General features: G+C 39.5%; 2 protein-coding genes across 13 annotated transcripts in view; one reads left to right on the forward strand and one right to left on the reverse strand.

The window, feature by feature from the left end:
- Positions 1–1,259, forward strand: part of BTAF1 (B-TFIID TATA-box binding protein associated factor 1) — a 58,020-nt gene extending 56,761 nt beyond the window's left edge. For all 5 annotated transcript variants that reach the window (XM_075843242.1, XM_075843245.1, XM_075843244.1 and 2 more), the window contains one exon: positions 84–1,259. In XM_075843242.1, the coding sequence (XP_075699357.1) occupies positions 84–230 (147 nt within the window). In that variant the 3' untranslated portion in view covers positions 231–1,259. The remainder of the gene's footprint in view (positions 1–83) is intronic.
- A 5,197-nt stretch (positions 1,260–6,456) lies between these two features.
- Positions 6,457–18,445, reverse strand: part of CPEB3 (cytoplasmic polyadenylation element binding protein 3) — a 94,344-nt gene continuing 82,355 nt past the window's right edge. For 5 of the 8 annotated variants that reach the window (XM_075840995.1, XM_075841000.1, XM_075840996.1 and 2 more), the window contains 2 exons: positions 13,252–13,456; positions 11,337–12,361 (listed from right to left, as the gene is read on the reverse strand). In XM_075840995.1, coding sequence (XP_075697110.1) covers positions 12,130–12,361; positions 13,252–13,456 — 437 coding nt within the window. In that variant the 3' untranslated portion in view covers positions 11,337–12,129. Of the gene's footprint in view, positions 11,309–11,336; positions 12,362–13,251; positions 13,457–18,445 lie in introns of those variants that run through there. The other 3 variants (XM_075840997.1, XM_075840998.1, XM_075841001.1) reach the window with 2 other exon arrangements.

Genomic DNA, 18,445 nt, shown 5'->3' on the forward strand with positions numbered 1-18,445 from the left:
TCGCTGACCATATCCACAAGCATTTATGTAGTCAGGTAATGCTGCTGCAGGATCAGTTATGCCTTATTGCATTTGTTTCCTAGGATGGAAAGAGTGAAAAAATGGAAACCTCTGCACCTGGTGGAAAGAGCTCCATGAAGTCCATCCTAGACAACCTGGGAGATCTATGGAACCAGGAGCAGTATGAGACGGAGTTCAGTCTTGACAATTTTATGCATTCACTGAAGTAAACCACCAATGCGGCTGTGGCTGCTGCTACTAAATCGTCCTTTTGTTTTGCTGATATTCAGCAAGGGCTGAGATGGTACAATGGGCTATTGGTGTCGTTTTTACCAGGCTGGTTCATTTCAAGAAGGAATTGGTGGAGAGACTAGAAATGGGAAAGAACGTGTCACATGAATTATGCAGTCTTAAGATATGGATCCCCGAGGCTTGAATCCTAAGCTATACTGGCGCATTACAGCTGTGGACTTCATGCGCTGCCAGCTGTTATTCTGAACATGTAATATCGTCCACATATTTTTGTATGGAGATGTTTTTATTTGACTTGTGACTCACGCAGTCCTTACCAGATTAATTGCCCTCCCGTACAGAGCCCTGTGTGAGGTCCTTATAGAACGGCTATGGTGAGCTCCGTAGATCTATGGCCGTGAACTCGAGCCATGTTTTAAACATGGTGTTTTATGGCCTCAGCTGCTGGCATGAATGTGGCTTTATAGCTTTTTTTTTTTTTTTTTTTTTTTTTTTTTTTTTAAAGGTTGTACATTTTAATGAATATGATTTTCTTTGCTGTTTTTTTGGTTGAGGATAAATAGTCTGAACTTCAATGAGAACGTTGTGTTTTCTGGAGTTTATCTACTTCTACAGCCTGCAGAGCTAGGTCTATATCCTCTGTAAGAAGCCAAGGGATGTGCTTGCCATGTTTTAATAGATGATCTGACCCTGGCACATATAGATTTGCTACGTGTTCTACCTGCAGAAAGGATTCTTGCCTTGTGTATATGTAGTTTGTTGTATACATCAGATAATGCTCATCCTTTAATATTTGTCCATACAATGAGTGACTGGATTCGAGTGTTTAGTAAGAGAAGAGTGACTCGTCTCACATAATGGTGGAAAAAAAAATAAACCCCCCCCCCCCCTCCATGTAATATATAAAGAGCAAACGCAATCGAATGGAAATGAAGTTCTGTCGCAACTTTTATCCGTGGCGTGCTGTAATGAATTATCATTCCATTTAAACTTAGAAAATAAAAACGAACTTGTCTTTATTTTCATTTAGTTGTCAGTTTTCATGTACTGCTTATTTCTAGCTTGTCTATTATGAAATCTGCCAGGTGTGTGTGGCTGTAGTTTGGGTGCCCTCTTCCCCTAAACTCTGCATTCATTTATATTGGTTTCTATACCCACTGAAGTCTCGTGCTTAGAGGGCTTTTCCAGTGAGCAGAAATTGATGGCCTATCCTCTAGATAGGCCATAAATATCTGAGCGCTGCTTCCCCTTCAGTAGAGATCTAGAAGCAAAACCATGCACGGCGCCGCATGTTGCAGATAAAGCAAGGAGGAATGGTCATATAGGTTGAGACAGGATTGTGCTCCCCTATAGTGGTTGTGTAGATTCAGACGCAACTCTGATGGCGGCAGCACACTCCTAGGACTCCGGGTCTTACAAATTGTACCAAGTCCTGGAGCTGGTATACAAGAAATGTTACCGCATTAAAAAGAGAAAAATATATAGGGACTATAGGAGGCGCTGCTACACATGAGACAAGTGGAGTGTAGATAAAAGGTAATTTAACGAAATACGGTCATGGCCTGAGGAAGACGCTGGTCCAGTGTTGAAACGCGTAGCTTGACCTTATTTCATTAAATTACCTTTTAGCTACACTCCACTTGTCATGTGTAGCAGCGCCTCCTATAGTCCCTATATATTTTTATTTTTCATTTTGTGCTTCCCCTTCATGTCATTTGCGTTTCACAGTATGGAGCAAACATACTTGTAGCTTTCTCCCATTCACTGGACTGGGAGAAGGCGAATACTGTGAACCGCTGCTCCAAGTGTCGTCGTTTCACAGTACCAAGCAGTAAACGTAATGAGAAAGTAGCGGTACTTGCATGAGCACTGCGGTCCATTCAACTCCCGGTGCCCCTGCCAGTCAGTTGTTTTGAACTTCCACCGATGGGATAGGCCATCAATATCTGGTCTTTTCCTAGGGATGTTCATGGCAAAAGCTATACAAGGCAGCGTTTGAAACCCTGCCCCCCACTTGCACATCTGACCTTTAAACCGACCCAAAGGACTTTTAAGCTTATTGCGAGGCAAAGATAATTCCCGGAGCGGTTACTAATATCAACAGATTGAAAAGTTATAATTGTGGCTTGGTGTCCATTTGGAGAATAAAACTAGTAAGTTTGCTATGGGCACCTGCTACACATTCCCTTGCACCAGTTTTGATACATTTCCATAGTTTATAAGAAGTTTGACTTCTCTAACCTACAAAACAAGTCGTAGCAAGCAGTTCTGTGGAAGCCTCATGCCACTTTGGCTCTTTTTTTTTCTTTCTGTTGTCTGCCGTGTTGTCAACCCTTTATAGTCAATAGTCCCCGTTCAGCTAAGTGGCAGAGGGTTTTCATACCACTGCTGAAACGTCAGGCTAATGCTCAGTGAATGTTAATGCCATATTGCTGGGATTGCCCTCAGCGTTTGCTGGGGTTGCCCCAGTATAATGTTGGAGGCCTTGGTGACAGATAAAATAGTTGGCCATCACTAAAGCGTTGTTTTGACCTGGAAGTTTGGCTGTTTTTTTTTACACATCTAGGTCAAACAATGCTGCCAGCTGATTGTAGACTTCAGTTTTCCACCTACACATTGGGGCAGGAGAGAATTGTGCCTGTTCCTAGAAACGTGCCGCTGTTTATATTGCTCAATCCTGTATCCGGTTACTCACAGGACTCTTCACTCCATTGTAGCAGAGAAACGGAAGTGCTGGATGTGTCGCATGATGGAAATCCAACAAAACATTCATCAAATAGGTCCTGTCAGGTGCTGTTCGGTTTGTCATTTTCCTGGAAAAAAATAGCACAGCATGCAAAGCCTTTGATGCAGGTGTGAACAGAAGCTTTAATGAGGCACAGATCCCCAGAGATTTAAATTGGTCACCAAAGCCTGATTTAGACTGTTGCTATGCCCTGGCCCCAGTGTAAGGCCCCATGCACATGTCCATAGCAGTGTCCACAGCCAGTGAGTGTGGCACAGAGGGTGGTGGAGTCTTCTGCGGGCCCGTCCACAATCAAACAACGCACGCAAGATGTATTGCATGTATTTCAATGGGACTGGATGGAAGTTGCAGGCCATAAGACATGTTCTGCATTTTTACGCCATGTAATCCTTTAATGCAACACATGACAAACTTTGTTAGAGGGACACTCCACCCAAAAAGTGATGAGCTGAGCTGTCAGGCTTGGCTAGGGCTGCACTTTAAATGGCTCATGTCTACTTTCTAGTGTCTACTTTTTAGGCTAGAGCCTAGGTTCTCAACTTGGTGTACTCCTGTTGCTACGCACACAGCTAACCTGACAAAACTTTTTCCACAGACCCTTCACATGCTCTGTTGAAACAACGGTCATGGGAACAGCCTCATTGAACTACATGAGTCCGTGTGATGGCTGTTTTAATGGCCATCACATGGACTACATATGTTTGTCCTCCGATGTGCTTTAGGGCTCATTCAGACTGAGTGATCAGAACATATGTTTGTCATTTCAGTAGGGGTACTGGACTTAGAAAGGTTAAGAAGCCCTGGACAAGAGGAATATACCCAGTGAAAAGCATTACAAGGAGTGATACTGCCACCTAATGGTCTGTTATGAACTTCACTTCCTATGACTTGGTTTTGGGTTTTTACCATTTTATTTGATGGTGGGAATTGTGAATAAGTAATTAGCAAGAAGAAAAAAAAAAAGCTATTTAGGCCTTTGGCAAGAATCTAGTGGGCAGCAAAGTAGTATAGAGACTTGCCTTTAATTCTAGTTTGTTCCCAAATTTAGCACTAACTGCAAGTGTCCATTGTAAAATACTCTAAAGTAGAGATGAACAGGTTTGAGCCATTTTGAAGGCCACAATGTGGATCAGAATTAGTAAATACTTATTTTGTGCATCTCTATTCAGCATTAACATATGAAAAATGAGGTAGCATGTTGCAGAACAATAGACAATTGCATCTAAATGAAAGACAAATATTCTCTGTGGGCCGCCCCCTGCTGTCTACACTGAGCAGCTGAATATGGGTGAGTGACAAGTCTGTTGTACTATTATACTGATGCACCACCATAATCTTCAGACAGATTTATGTGTAATATTGTGCAGGTAGGGCTCTATATAATCTGGTCAGGGTGCTGGTGACATCTTGTACTGGAGCTCACTTATTCCAGACAGTACTGAGTACAGACCAGACCTGAAGCAATAGTACACCCCTCCTTTCCCACTGCACATAGATCTGTATGGACCTCCTGAACCAGTCCAGAGAGAAGAATTTGCAGGATTGGAACAAGTTATCCACCGATTAAAAAGAAAAGTGATGCACTGAACTCCTCACCATCAAACAACATGGCCTAAAGGGACTATCTATATCTGAGCAGTTACCTTTTCTGCTGAAACATCCCCACCTGCCTGTTAATCAAGTGTTGTATTTGGACCATTTGTTTTTGAGCCCTTGGGTGTTTTACACATTAAAATTGCACTAAGTCCTCATTTTCTTTTTGGGGTGAAAAAAAAAAATGTAACACTAACCACCTTGTTCCCTCCCTGTTGCAGGGACAAAAAAATAAAGTGTGCTGTAGCTCTTATGGGGAGCCCACCACAGAGTAGGGATTCACAAGGTATCGAAACGGTATTGACGTTTCGATTCTGCTGTGCACCCTAAAACGGTTCAATACCGTTATTTCATTACTAAGCTGTGCATCCACACAGCTTAGCATTGTAACACATGAATGTTGTTAGAGCGGGGCTGCGGCTGTGTGATACAGCCATTGTCCCGTGCCTGAGTCGTGACAAGTGCAAGCGGGGTCAGCATGATGTGATGCGACCAGCACTGCACTAACCAGCAGTGCAACTGAAGACAGAACATGGCAGCCACACTCTGAAAAGCACCCATGCTCCGTGCCTGCACCGCCGCTCACTAGTGCAGCGCCGGCCACATCACCTCCTGCTGACCGTGCGCACGTGACTATTACACAGCCACAGCCCCGCTCTAACAGCGGAGATCAGAGAAACATCTCTGCGGTTAGTCCCATGGATGCTGCAATCAAAGCTGACCGCAGCATTCCAGGGTGAACAAGGGAAACCATTTCTCATTGAAATCTGTGGGCAGATGTTTGGAGGCGTTCTGCTTCCGATTTCTCGGCCATTTACGGCCCGAAAATAGGCCGTGTGAACATACCCTTAGATTCTTCTGGTGTATACACAGCCGAACATGCATCCCGTATACAGCCATGTGTATTAAGCCTAAAGAGGCAGATTATAAGCTCCATGTTCCCTGCTATATTACCGGTTCCGAATAAATCCCAAAAATTGTAGCATGCTCTGAGTCTCCAAATGTACTATGCGTCCAAATAAAGCAAGCCCTAGGGTAGAAAATGTATATCATTTTTTAGACGCACACTTTATTTGCCTCACCTTAATGTCTGAAACACATTTATTACATGCATATGGGGCATATGTACCAGAACTACAAAGGTTGTGTTCACATGGTGCAGTTTGGCCACACGGCCAAATATTGCACTGCAAAGCCGCATAAAATTTGCCCTGGCAAATCACGGTAACACACATTTTTGTAATGCAGTATTAAGCTGCGGGGCAAAACCGCACTATGTGACCATACCCTAACTTCTTGTGAAACATCCAATGCCAGGGCTAACACTTGACTTTTTATAGCGCTAGTTATAGAGTCTCAAATCTTGAGTGACAGCTGCAGTTCACAAGATTGCACTCAACTCAATGTATTCATTTGCACGGATGTCCATCGCGTTTTTTGTTTTTTTTTTCCTCCTAGACGCCCTCATCCCAGAGATATGGAACTGTTGTATTGGCTCCTTCTATGCTAATTTGCTGTAGTTCAACAGGGCGTGAACTGCCCTCAAGCTGCCTCACACTGATTGGTCAGAGGCAGGGAAGCTAGCTCCACCCCATTGACTAACTACAGCAAAAACAGCACTGGAATCAGGGAGACCACGCTAATCAGGTCAGTTAACCAGTTCAACTTCTATGACCTAGTGACAGGACTTCTTTAATATATATACACTTTACTTGCCGTTTAAGTCAGTCTTTCACAAAAGGGCATTTGAAATTAGTTCCCAGCATGGAAATGTAAAAAATAAATAATTAAGAATGTGCCCACAATTTCTTTATTTTTAGAAACGTAAGGAAAAGGAAATTCGGCTCAACAATAAAATATATTTCTGCTTCACTTTTTTTTTTTTTATTGCCCAATTGTTCATTACATTGTTTCAATCACTTTACATAACCAACCATTTTCATCACTGCCACACCATTGTAAACCACGTCAGCAAGTTAATACATAAAGCTTTGCTTGTCAAAAAAAATTGTCACTTTAGTAACATTACAAAGGTTTTTTGCGTCAAAAATAAAATGAAAAATAAACTTTTTAAAGAATTAGCATAATAAAATTAAATTTATTCCAAGTAAAAATACAAAATAATATTAATGACATTGACCAGATCTGAAAGTACCTCCGAGGAACGACAGTTATTAATGGTTGAAGAAAGCACTCTAAGGAAATACAAAATAAAAAATGAAAAATATGTAAAATGTTTTAATTTTTTTTTTCTTAGCAAAAAATCTTTCTAAAAATAACAATGAAAATTGTCTCAGTACAAAGGCTACATTACTATTGAAAAAATACCAGCATGAAGAAAAAGGTACATATTAGACAGTAGAAAATGATCTTACGGAATCCACAATGTTTGCAATGAAAATAAATCTGCAATAAGGATTTATGCCTTTTTTTCTTTTTTTTTTTTACACTTTTTATATAAACAGTACAAACAGTATTGCACATAACAACAAATAAGATTAAGTCTGCCTTCAAAACAGTGACTAATTCAAGTCTAATACAGAGGAAAGGCAACTAACTGAACGGATACATCCAACAATTCAGTCAAGTTGCAATTCAAAACACGTTTAAAAAATATTTATTTATTTTTTCCTAAAGGACCCTGCTAAACCACTCGGTTGTAAGAGGGTCATGCAAAAAACTAAATGCGGATTCCTCTTACAGCAAATACATTAAATATTCAAATCTACTAGGGGTGAATAGATTTACAAATCAGGGACGTAAAAAAATAAAAATAAAAAAAAAGTCATAATTTAACAAAACTAAAAAAAGTCATTTTTTTTTAAAAAAAGAAAAAGAAAAAATACAAATTCAAGAACTCCTTCACCATTCTGGTCAGTCACGTATAATCAACACTTGATTATAATCTACAAATTAAGGGAAACTATACTTTTTAACGTTTTACAACTTCGCTTTGAGCGTTAATAGAACACAGTTATAGACAAAGCTGTGTGCATCAGGAATTCAATTATTAAAGGATATGTCCACCTCTGAAACCATTTTTTTTTATTTTATTTCTCTCAAACATCTAAAATAGAAGATGAAGCAGCTTTGCTTTGATTAAAAATCTCTTACGGTCTGCAAAGGAGCTGTATACACGTGTGTTTCCATAGTTGAAGTAAAACAAACCCTGTCAAGTCTGACCCTCCAGTTTAAGGCTGGGTTCACAAGACCTATTTTCAGACGTAAACGAGGCGTATTATGCCTCGTTTTACGTCTGAAAATAGGGCTACAATACGTCGGCAAACATCTGCCCATTCATTTGAATGGGCTTGCCGACATACTGTGCAGACAACGTGTCATTTACGTGTCGTCGTTTGACAGCTGTCAAACGACGACGCGTAAATTGACTGCCTCGGCAAAGAAGTGCAGGACACTTATATACATTATATGCAGGACACTTATATACATTATATGCAGGACACTTATATACATTATATGCAGGACACTTCTTTGCAACGTAATTTGAGCCGTTCTTCATTGAAATCAATGAAGAGCAGCTCAAGATTTACGAGCGTCAAAGACGCCTCGCATAATTCGAGGAGGAGCTTTTACGTCTGAAACGAGGCAGCTGTTTTCTCCTGAAAACAGTGTCATTTCAGACGTAAAAGCAAGCTAGCGTGTGCACATACCCATACACTCTTCCATCGGTCTCCTACTTCTTGCTAACAAAAATTTAGATGACCAAGTAGGAGACTGGTCCTGCATTCATACACTCTTCCATTTGCCTACACATTGTGTCTACAGCTCCCATGCAGACCGATGTGTCTCCATGGTTGAAGACTGCAAACAAAGTTGTAAGAGATTTGTAATCAAGACAAATAAAAAAATATTTTTTGGTAAAAAAAAAAAAAAAAGTCGCAAATACAAAATTTAAAAAAATGGTTACAAGGGTGGCCAAAGCTTTTAAAATCTATTTCTCGTGAGGTCAAGCGGGACCGAATCTTTTACAAAATAATTAGGTAGATTTTGTTTCATTATGTTATTATATAAAGTTACAAAGCTCTAAATCTTCAACTCTGAGACACACACACAAAAAAAGCAAATAAGCATGAAAACAAATAAAAATAGCAATATTCAATCATTTTTCAAAAAAAAAATAAAAAAATTAAATTAATATATATATATATATTTCTGAATAAACTTACTTAGAAAATATTTCTTTCCTATATTCAAAATTTGAGGTATTGCAAAAGATCATGTCAAAAGATTCTCTTAAAAAAAAAATAGAAGCGTACTGTGAAAAATTGCCCAGATACAAAGAGTAGTGCATAACAAAATACATTTTACAGATGACAAAAAAGGTAAGGAGACAAAATAGCCTTTTTAAACAAAGTTACCATAGCTTCAATTAGCTTTAAAGGGATATGTAAATATGAATTATAGGGGTGCATTACTATACACGCCCAGCATATTTGTTAGAATAGAACAATCAAAAGCAAAAAAGAAAATAAAATATATATCTATATATATATAAAAAAATATTTTTTTCCCTCATCCAACATTCTCAACTGAACATATAAACAAATATATGGGGAAAACACAATAAATAATTTTAAACCCACAAAGGATTTAAGATTAAATCCTATCCAGGTCACGATCGAGAATGATGCCCTCTGTGCATAGACATGCTATCTTTTGCAGATAACGATCAGTGTGAACTCGGGCAAGGGGATTGTGAATACTTTATTTACAATCTGCAGAAGATACAGCCTTGTGCTAAGTAAAACGCCCACGGTTAGCAGGACTCAAATCTTCAAGCTTCACAGGATACGTCTAGGATAACGGTTTTGTCATTAGAAGAACGAAACCTTACCCTTATTTATTATATTTTCAAGGTGGACATTTCTTTTAGCATCACTTGTGCCCAGCAGGTAAGCCCCACAGATAATAGTCTCAACTTTTTTGTTTTTTTGGTAGTGTCTGAAAAATTGGAATAATAATAAGTGTGTAAATCCAGGGCTATAACCGCTAAAAAAAATATAAAAAAAAATTACAATTTATTTTTTTGTAAAAAAAATTAATTAAAAATAAGACAACAGGGATATAAAAAGAGGGATTTGTAACTAAAAAAATAACTAACAAGCTGTCAGGTATACACAGAGGCTTTAAGTTACATCTGATCACAGTACATGACAAATCACTTTAGTACATAAAAGAAATTGCACGATATAACAGCACCGCATTTTTTTTTTTATTTTTTTTTTTTAATGACTACCATATTTTGTTTTTACTTTGACTTCTTTCCTACATCTAGTTTTAATGATCGGTAGTTAGAAAAAAAAAATGAAAAAAAAATTCGCAATTAACTGACCCCATTTATTTAGATGCATTATAGATAGACATGCCTTCCTCCAGCCATAATTTGAGTCAATTTTACTTTATTTAGCATTACTGGTCTAAGTAGATGCTTCCTTTATTTGTTTTGTGGTCAAGTTGTATATGATGTGCTATAGTATTGCATGCAGTAATCTGAATTATCAAACATGCATCGAAAAAGTAAACCGACCTTCCTCGGAAGTTCTTTATATCAATTTCCAGCAGCTCTTTTAACTTCATTGTAATTATACATTACATGTTTTTGAAATTTTTTGTCTTTTTTTTTTAAATCACAGATACCCTAGCCTGAATAGAGTATTCTGGTATTGTCAATACCATTTTAATAGCAGCAAAGCTATTGCAGCATACATTTACATAACACTAAAAAGGTCTCTCTCTCTCTAACCCAACCTGTTCAATAAAATAATAAAACAAAAACAGAAAATAAAAAAAAAAATCTGATTCACTGTATATAAGATATCATTTCTCTAACATAAGCTTATTACAAAAGACATGGTTTTTAAATACCAAGCTAAGGACATTGTAAGATCAAAGGATTTCTTATATTGAATTGCACGGGTTATGGTGTAAGACTGATGTTACTGTGGGAATATTTTTTTTTTATTTTTTTTTTGCTACATCTTCCACATATGACTTCTGAGACCTTTGGTAAATCAGTTTCTATAGGTGAGGAGAATATAAATCGTGAATCAGATACTTAAGTGCATGCTCCAGTTTCTAAGAAGAATTCTTCACCGCACCCACAACAACCTGGAAGGGAGAGGAACTTGTACCAGCCTAATGAAAGGTCTCTACTGACAATACATCTGTGAAGAAAATTAAGTTACCAAACAGATGGTGTATGTATGTATATATAAATTATATATATCTATCTAGATATACATATCTATATATATCTATAGATAGATCTATATATCTATCGAAGTGCAAAATTGAGAACAGTTACACTCTGCAGGTTTGCATTATACTGGACAATAAGTACAGTAAGGTGGCTGTAAATAATAACATTTATAAAACAAAAGAACATAAAGAGCAATTTCTTCCAAAGATCCGAGAGGGCATCAATGGTTTCCATGGCCCTCGATCTTCTGCGTGTGACATGTGCAATTCTCAGCTCCAGCGAAACGGAACGTGGCGCGGTCGATCGCCTCCCTCTTTCACCAGTGGTTTGTGGAACTCCCGGCCAGCACGAGAATGGATGCTGGCCCAGCAGTACTCGCAATAATACTGCAGGCAGGTGACATTGGCGCAGAAGAAGGGTGCGAACTTCCCTCCACAGCGTGTGCCCTGGCATTCATCACACATCTGATCATCCAACACATATGGCTTCACTTCCACCTACAAAATCAGAGAATGGAATTACAGTACATGGAGAGAGGTAATAAAAAGAAGAATACTTTATAATAAAGACCATGTGGAAAAAGAATCACTGTGCAGCCATAAAAGCCGGCATGGCAGCTCCCACCTTCTTTTCTTTATAGAGACTAAAGCTGCAATATTTCCAAGAATAGGCAGTATTTTCAAAGATAGGAATTCGGCTACTCTGCTCTGTTGGGGCTCTCGTGTTTTTGACGGCAAGAATGGCGCAATTTGCAGTATTTTTATTTCTATCAAACACACCAAAACACTGGCAGACCCCATTATAAAGTCAATATGTATCCTTTTAAAAATGGATCCTCATACCGGTCATGGCTCGGTTATGAACACTAGTCATGGCACCAGTATGTGCAGAGCATTCAAAAACACACAAGTTAAGGCTCTGTTCACACTAACGGAAACCCCGACACACGATGAATGTTTGACAACACATATTACATAGGGGCATCATCATAGGCTGGATTCACACATTTGTTGAAGATTTTTCAGCCAAAGACAGAAGTGAATCCAGGGGGTAGGAGAGGTCTACGTTTTTCCTTTATATTTCCCATTTCTTTTTAAAACAATTCTGGCTTTGGCTCAAAAATCTGCAATGTGGGAATGGATGGGATCTTGAATTGCCAACTATAAAGAAATCAGACCCTGCTATCGGTTTTTTCTCTTTTATTGACGAACACCTCAATGAAGGGGGATGGGCATATTTATTCTACTTCATGTAGTGTCAATGGAGAGAGATTTGTCCTGCTAATGAATAAAAGAACAGTCACCCATGAAGGACGGGGTTAAAGGGGTCTGATCTGCATCTTTCTGGACTTCGCAATGTTGGCAGTATCAGTGATAATGATCTGGCAATGAAACGCTCCAGTTCTTTTGGGAAAGGAAACGGCAAGCGAGTTGCACGACTCTTCGATACAGACTCTTAATTCGGAGGCGTGTGCTGCTGCTGCGGTTGATATTTTAGGCAGATTAGCAACCACAATAAAATGTGCGAGCTTAAGACTTGGAATCGAGGAGCTGTAGGAAAAATAACATTTATTTCTGCACAAGTGATTTTCAAGTAACCGGTAGATGGAAAAGAAGAAGAAGAAGATGATGTTCTGCTGAATAAAAAACCACTGCCACACACTCTTAAATTCAAGGCCATGAGAGGTCATCTGGCCCTGAAGCGTAAAATTTACTTATACTTTATATTACACCTTTTGTGATGGGGTTTGCCTCTTATTAATACGTTTTATATTGGAAAGTAAAATAAACCTGATTCTATAGGAAACTATTGAACTCCAGAATCAGTTGCTTTGGTTGAAGCCTAGATGCCCCTCACCTACCGTGTGCCACGTATAATACTGGGGGTCTTCTATAATAATACTAGTTGTGGCCTCAGACTCTAGGTGCTACCACTGCGCACCCTACAACTACACCTATTCCTAAGCAGGATCCATAGACCGCACAATGTCCCCCGTCAGCAAGACTGGAAGATTTTGATTTCCCAATAACCGATAAGTCTTGCAGTCATATAAAGGGACCTTTAGACATAGAATATGGCCCTCAAATAGATGGCTTATTATTTTACTAATATACTTCCTCCCGCAATTCTCCCTCTGTCAAACTCATCAGCTCCCTTACCACTTGTTGGAGTCTCTCAGCGATTGGCTACTGTGGTCATGTGATATGATGTGTCTACCACAATGACGTCACGACATAGGTTTTCAAATAATGAGCGGCAGTGGACCAGAGGAGAATTGTTAGGAAGTTTTATTTTAGACCCCTAGAAATCTCTTATTTCATCTCTCAATAGACCACTTTCTCCTCTGGTGCATTTATCCAAGCAGAAACTCAAGATTTGTTACATTATACGCATATATACGGTTATTAAGAATGTGAACTTGGCAGTAAACTACACCCACCAATAGTGACTAAACATCTTTACCCGTTTATCAATATCATTGTGTTGCAGCTGCACAAAGCGGGCACTGATCGCGGCTATGTAGCTCTGTTGATTTGAAAATGCTACCCGGCCGGCGCCTTTTGGGTATTTCAATTCGGGATCGGTATCAATTCCAGCATAGCACACGCCACCATACAGACGATCCATGATCATAGCCAGTTCAACTGGGGAAATAGAAGGATAATAATATTACAGCTTATATTTAAAATATACCAAAAAAAAAAACAATGACAAAGATTTCCCAGAATAGATTCTAATTGACAAAGTATGACATTTCTAATTGTAAATGACCTTATAAAAAAAAAAGTAACACTAAAGTACAATAGAAGTTGTAGTGTGACCTCATCAAAATGTAATTTATTTATTTTTTATCTTTTGCACAAACTTGAGAACTATAAAAAAAAAACATTCACTGTACAAAGGTTATTTTCCTCAAATAACATACACTGATCGCCCCGGATTTCATGTGCTGCTTAACCCCTTAAAGCGTTATTCCCATCGCAGCCATTTATGGCATATCCACAGGATATGTCAATGTCGGGTAGATGTGGGACCCACCTATAATCAAGGACCGTCGACTCCAGAGCCCCGTCCTGCTCTTAATACGGCCGCTGGATGCAGATTCCAGATAGGGATATCTGGGGATAGCCCCCCCATTTTTAATTTTTTTTTTCCTCCTTGCCTACCAAGAGCCATCATGTTTTTCTTTTTCCATTGACATAGCGTATAAGGGCTTGCTTTTCGTGGGACAACTAAGTTTTGATTGCACCATTTATTGTACCATATAATGTACTGAAAAGCTGAAATAAAATTCTTCGTGGGGAGGAATAAAAAAAACCAACACGATTCCTTCATTTTTTGTTTCATTATTACAGTGTTCATCGTGCGGTAAAAACTACATGCTAACTTTAATCTGCTGGTCAATACGATTACGGCGATACCAAATTAATATTTTTTTTATGAGTTACTACTTTTACAAAGAAAACAACTTGGTGGAAAAAAAAAACAACTTGGTGTAACGATATGAGAGGCAGAACACTTATTTTCCTGTGGCGTGAGGCCCGTCTGTGCAGTGTTTACGGGCCAAAATTAGCAGTGGCAAAGATATTGTACCAAGCCAGGAAAACTAATGCCAGACATTGGCTGAGTGATGCGCTCCCGTCAATAGACACAGTTTTAGGGGTGATGAACTCTGTGATATTGTTAGAGGGGTGGATATTTGAAACGTGACACGTTACATAAACTTGAACAACAATGGGGACAATGGATTGACACGCCAGGAATGGCATCACAGGCGTTGCCAAGAAGCAGACTTCCCTCAAACTTGACAGGTTAGGGTATGTTCACACGCTTAACAAAATATGGCTGAAAGTATGCTATACGATTTTCAGCCGTTTTTTTTTAATCAACATAGCGTTTTTCGTGGCTTTTTTTACAGACATTTTTGGAGCTGTTTTTGTATCGAGTCAATGAAAAACGGATCCAAAAACAGCTCAAGAAGTGACATGCGCTTCTTTATACGGGGCGTCTTTTTACGTGCTATTATTTGAAAATGAGGCGTAAAAAAACGCGCCGCATTTCCCATTGAAATCAATGGGCAGATGTTTGTAGGTGTTCTGCTTCCAATTTTTCAGCTGTTTTTCGGGACGTTTACGACCCTAAAAACGGCTTAAATTAGCCTGTGTGAACATTCCCTTAGGTAACAGTGTGGTAGCTATGGGGATCCCCGGCATATGGTGCCGATGGCTCTTTGACTCAACAGTTTAGTTCTGAATCGGTGGTACAGAGAATTAACGTTTGAAAAGGTGGTTGTGCTAATCCTTCTCTCATTTCATATGTATTTTTTGCATAGAGCTCTAGGGTTGGGGTTAGATATTCTTTTTGTAGATGTTGTCATAAAATGTTTCTGCTGTATGTATGTGAAAAGTTAAATATTTTTCTTTAATAAAAATTCTGATTAAAAAAAATACTGCACACAGTCAGTCCGCGGAGTGTCGCGCGCTTTTGCGGCCCACACACAACCATAAATATACGGGAAGGTGTCCGTAGCCGATAGAAAAAGAAATATCAGTATTTTATCCGCAATTACGGATCCGTAATTGTGGATAAAAACGATGGATGTGTGATGGGGCCTAAGGGTTTTTTTGCGAGGTGAGCTGTAATATTTAATACCATTTTGGTGTATATATGACTTTTTGATCACTGTATTCCATTTTTCAAAGGGGATAAAATGACCAAAAAAAAAAAAACCAGCAAATCTGGCTATTTTTTTTTTCTTTTTCACGGTGTTCACCCGGTGTGTTAAACAACATTAAATTAGAATAGATCAGACTTTTACAAACGCAAACACTGCAAAACGTATGGCAGAGTTTAAAGAAGACCTGTCCTGACCCCAGAATAGTTAATCTGCTGCTATACAAATGTATAGCTGGCTTCTCGTTGATTCCAGCGCAGATTATCTTAATCTTTGTAGGTGTCCCATTCCCGCAGTTCATCTCAAGCTGCTGATATGCTAATTTATGAATAAATTGTCTTCACCGCCCAGCGTCAACAGGGTGTGAACTTAAGCCGGTCTGTCAGAGTACCTTAAGTTCACGCCCCCGATGACAAATTGTATGCATGCATGCATACATACATACATACATACATACATACATACATACATACATACATACATACATACATACATAGTCTTTCGTTTTTGCTTTCCATGTAGCAAAAGCTATAAATCAATGTCCTGCAACTTGTGGCTCTTTAGCTGAACCTCATGACAGCTGCAGACCACTGCTATAGCATTACCATTACACAACTGTCTAACACAGACCTCACGGATGCCTCTGTCCGCGCCGCACCACTCAACGCTCAAGTAAGCAAGGAAGTTTGCCACTTGCCAAATTCTGGATTTTTATTGCTACAGCAATAATGACAGAAAACAATTCACCCTGCCTGCCAATGTTAAATGAAGCAGGATATGAAAGCAGTCTTATAGCTAAAATGTAATTAGGGTTTTTCCGTGGCTCAAAATCAACAAAAAAGTCTTTATTACGTCCCAGGGGCCTATAACTCCTACTATGCTAAAATCTGCTCTCCATAGCGGAGCTCTGGAAGTTTGTGTCTGGGCATACAGGTAGAGAGTTGGCTAATATACTTAGAGGACCTGTCAATAGGTCATACAAGTTGAACTGGTTTACTGATCTAAATAGCACTGTCTCCCGGATTCCAGGACTGATTCTCTTTTTTTCCAGGACCGGCCCCCCCGTTCCAGAGATAAGGCCCACTGTTGTGTTGGCTCCCTATATGCTAATGTACTGTAGTTAGTCAATAGGGAGTGAACTACCCTCAAGCTGCCTGGCACGGATTGGTCAGCATCAGAGGAAGGTTAGCTCGCTTCACCCCGCTGCCCAACTACAGCAAATTAGCATATAGGGATTCAAAACAAAAGTGGCCTATATCTCTGGAACGGGGGAGAGGGGGGTTGTCCATGAAAGGAAACATCGCCGAAACAAGGGCGACCGCGTTATTCAGGTCAGTTACCCAGTTTAACTTCTATGATCTAGTGACAGGATATATATTTATTTTTTATTGTTTGTTTTTTTTAAAACCGTTTTTACTTCCTCTGATACATGACTTTATGGTGCAGTAGTTGCCGCAAATTATACAAATATACTATGAAGGCAAGTTTTGATTATACTCTAACTATTATATAGAACTTTCCTTAAAGGGGCTGTCCACCTTCTGACAACGGATGACCTATCCACCGGATAGGTCATCAGTATATCATCGGTGCGGGTCCGAAACCTGGACCCCGAACTCGTCAGCTGCTCTGGCTGCCTGCGGGCATCGGATATCATTGCACAGTATGCAATGTACAGAGCTGGACGCAGTTGGCTCCGTACATAGCATAGCGGCCGTGCTGCAGAACTGCAGGTCCGCTCCTATTCATTTGAACAGTACTGCAGCTCGGCCACTATTCCGTGGCCGGAGCGAACTACTTCCGGCTTGTACGTCTGATGCATGGAGGCACCGGACAAGCTGATCTGTGCGGGGCCCGGGTGTCGGACCCCCACAGATCATGTACTGATGACCTATCCGTTTTACCTTTTATTAAAAAACCTTCCTTCAATAAAAATTAGAGAATTGGCAAAGATCCACAATCCATAATAACAATAATAGAATGAAGGAGAGAATCTCACCAATAAGTAGTAAAGGAAATACAGATTATCTCTTAAATCTATAGAAATTGAAATGACAGGAGCATAGTGGCAAGCCGTATCCATTTGTATCATACTGATTCAATTGGTGGTGGGAACAGAAAACGTTATATTACCATCACAAACGGAATTTTTAAAAGGACATGGTTGTAGATATTGCAAAGTGAACATGGATTCTAGCCAATAACAAATTCCACATGTCAGATCTGAAGAATAATATACTTTTATTACCATGAGATGACATCACCAATACGACATTACTATCTATATCAATCTCTCGGATTTCAGACTCCAAGAAAAATGTATATTTTAAGGCTGTGGCAATTATACCACAACATATAGTAGTACCATTCTCCGGATAGACCTTTATTAGATCATATTGATTACATGCATCTATTGTTAAAACTTTCATAGCATGCAAACTAGTTGTGCTATCTGTTCTTTCATCAGAACCCCCTCCCCCTTTTTTCCTTTTCCTGTAACTTACATCAATTTCTTAAAAGTTATATAAAAACAGTCTTTAAAAATGAAAAAAAACATGCAAGAATTTTGGCCTGGAGCGCTTTCTTAAAACAGCAGCCTAGACCACCCCCTAGAATAACAATCTGACTGCCTAATCTGGAGTGCCCCCTATAACAGCAGTCTGGTTATGTAGTCTGGAGCAAGACTGCAGTTATAGGGGGTACTCCAGATGACACAGCCAGTCTGGATGTCTCGTCAGAAGAGCCCGCTATAACAGCAGTTTGGCATGCCCCCTGATAACAGCAGTCTGGATGTCTCGTCAGAAGCACCCCCTGATAACAGCAGTCTGGATGTCTCGTCAGAAGCGCCCCCTGATAACAGCAGTCTGGCTGTCTCGTCAGAAGCGCCCCCTGATAACAGCAATCTGGCTGTCTCGTCAGAAGCGCCCCCTGATAACAGCAGTCTGGCTGTGTAGTATGT

This window comes from Rhinoderma darwinii, chromosome 11, assembly GCF_050947455.1.
Source record: "Rhinoderma darwinii isolate aRhiDar2 chromosome 11, aRhiDar2.hap1, whole genome shotgun sequence".
NCBI classification, from domain to species: Eukaryota; Metazoa; Chordata; class Amphibia; order Anura; family Rhinodermatidae; genus Rhinoderma; species Rhinoderma darwinii.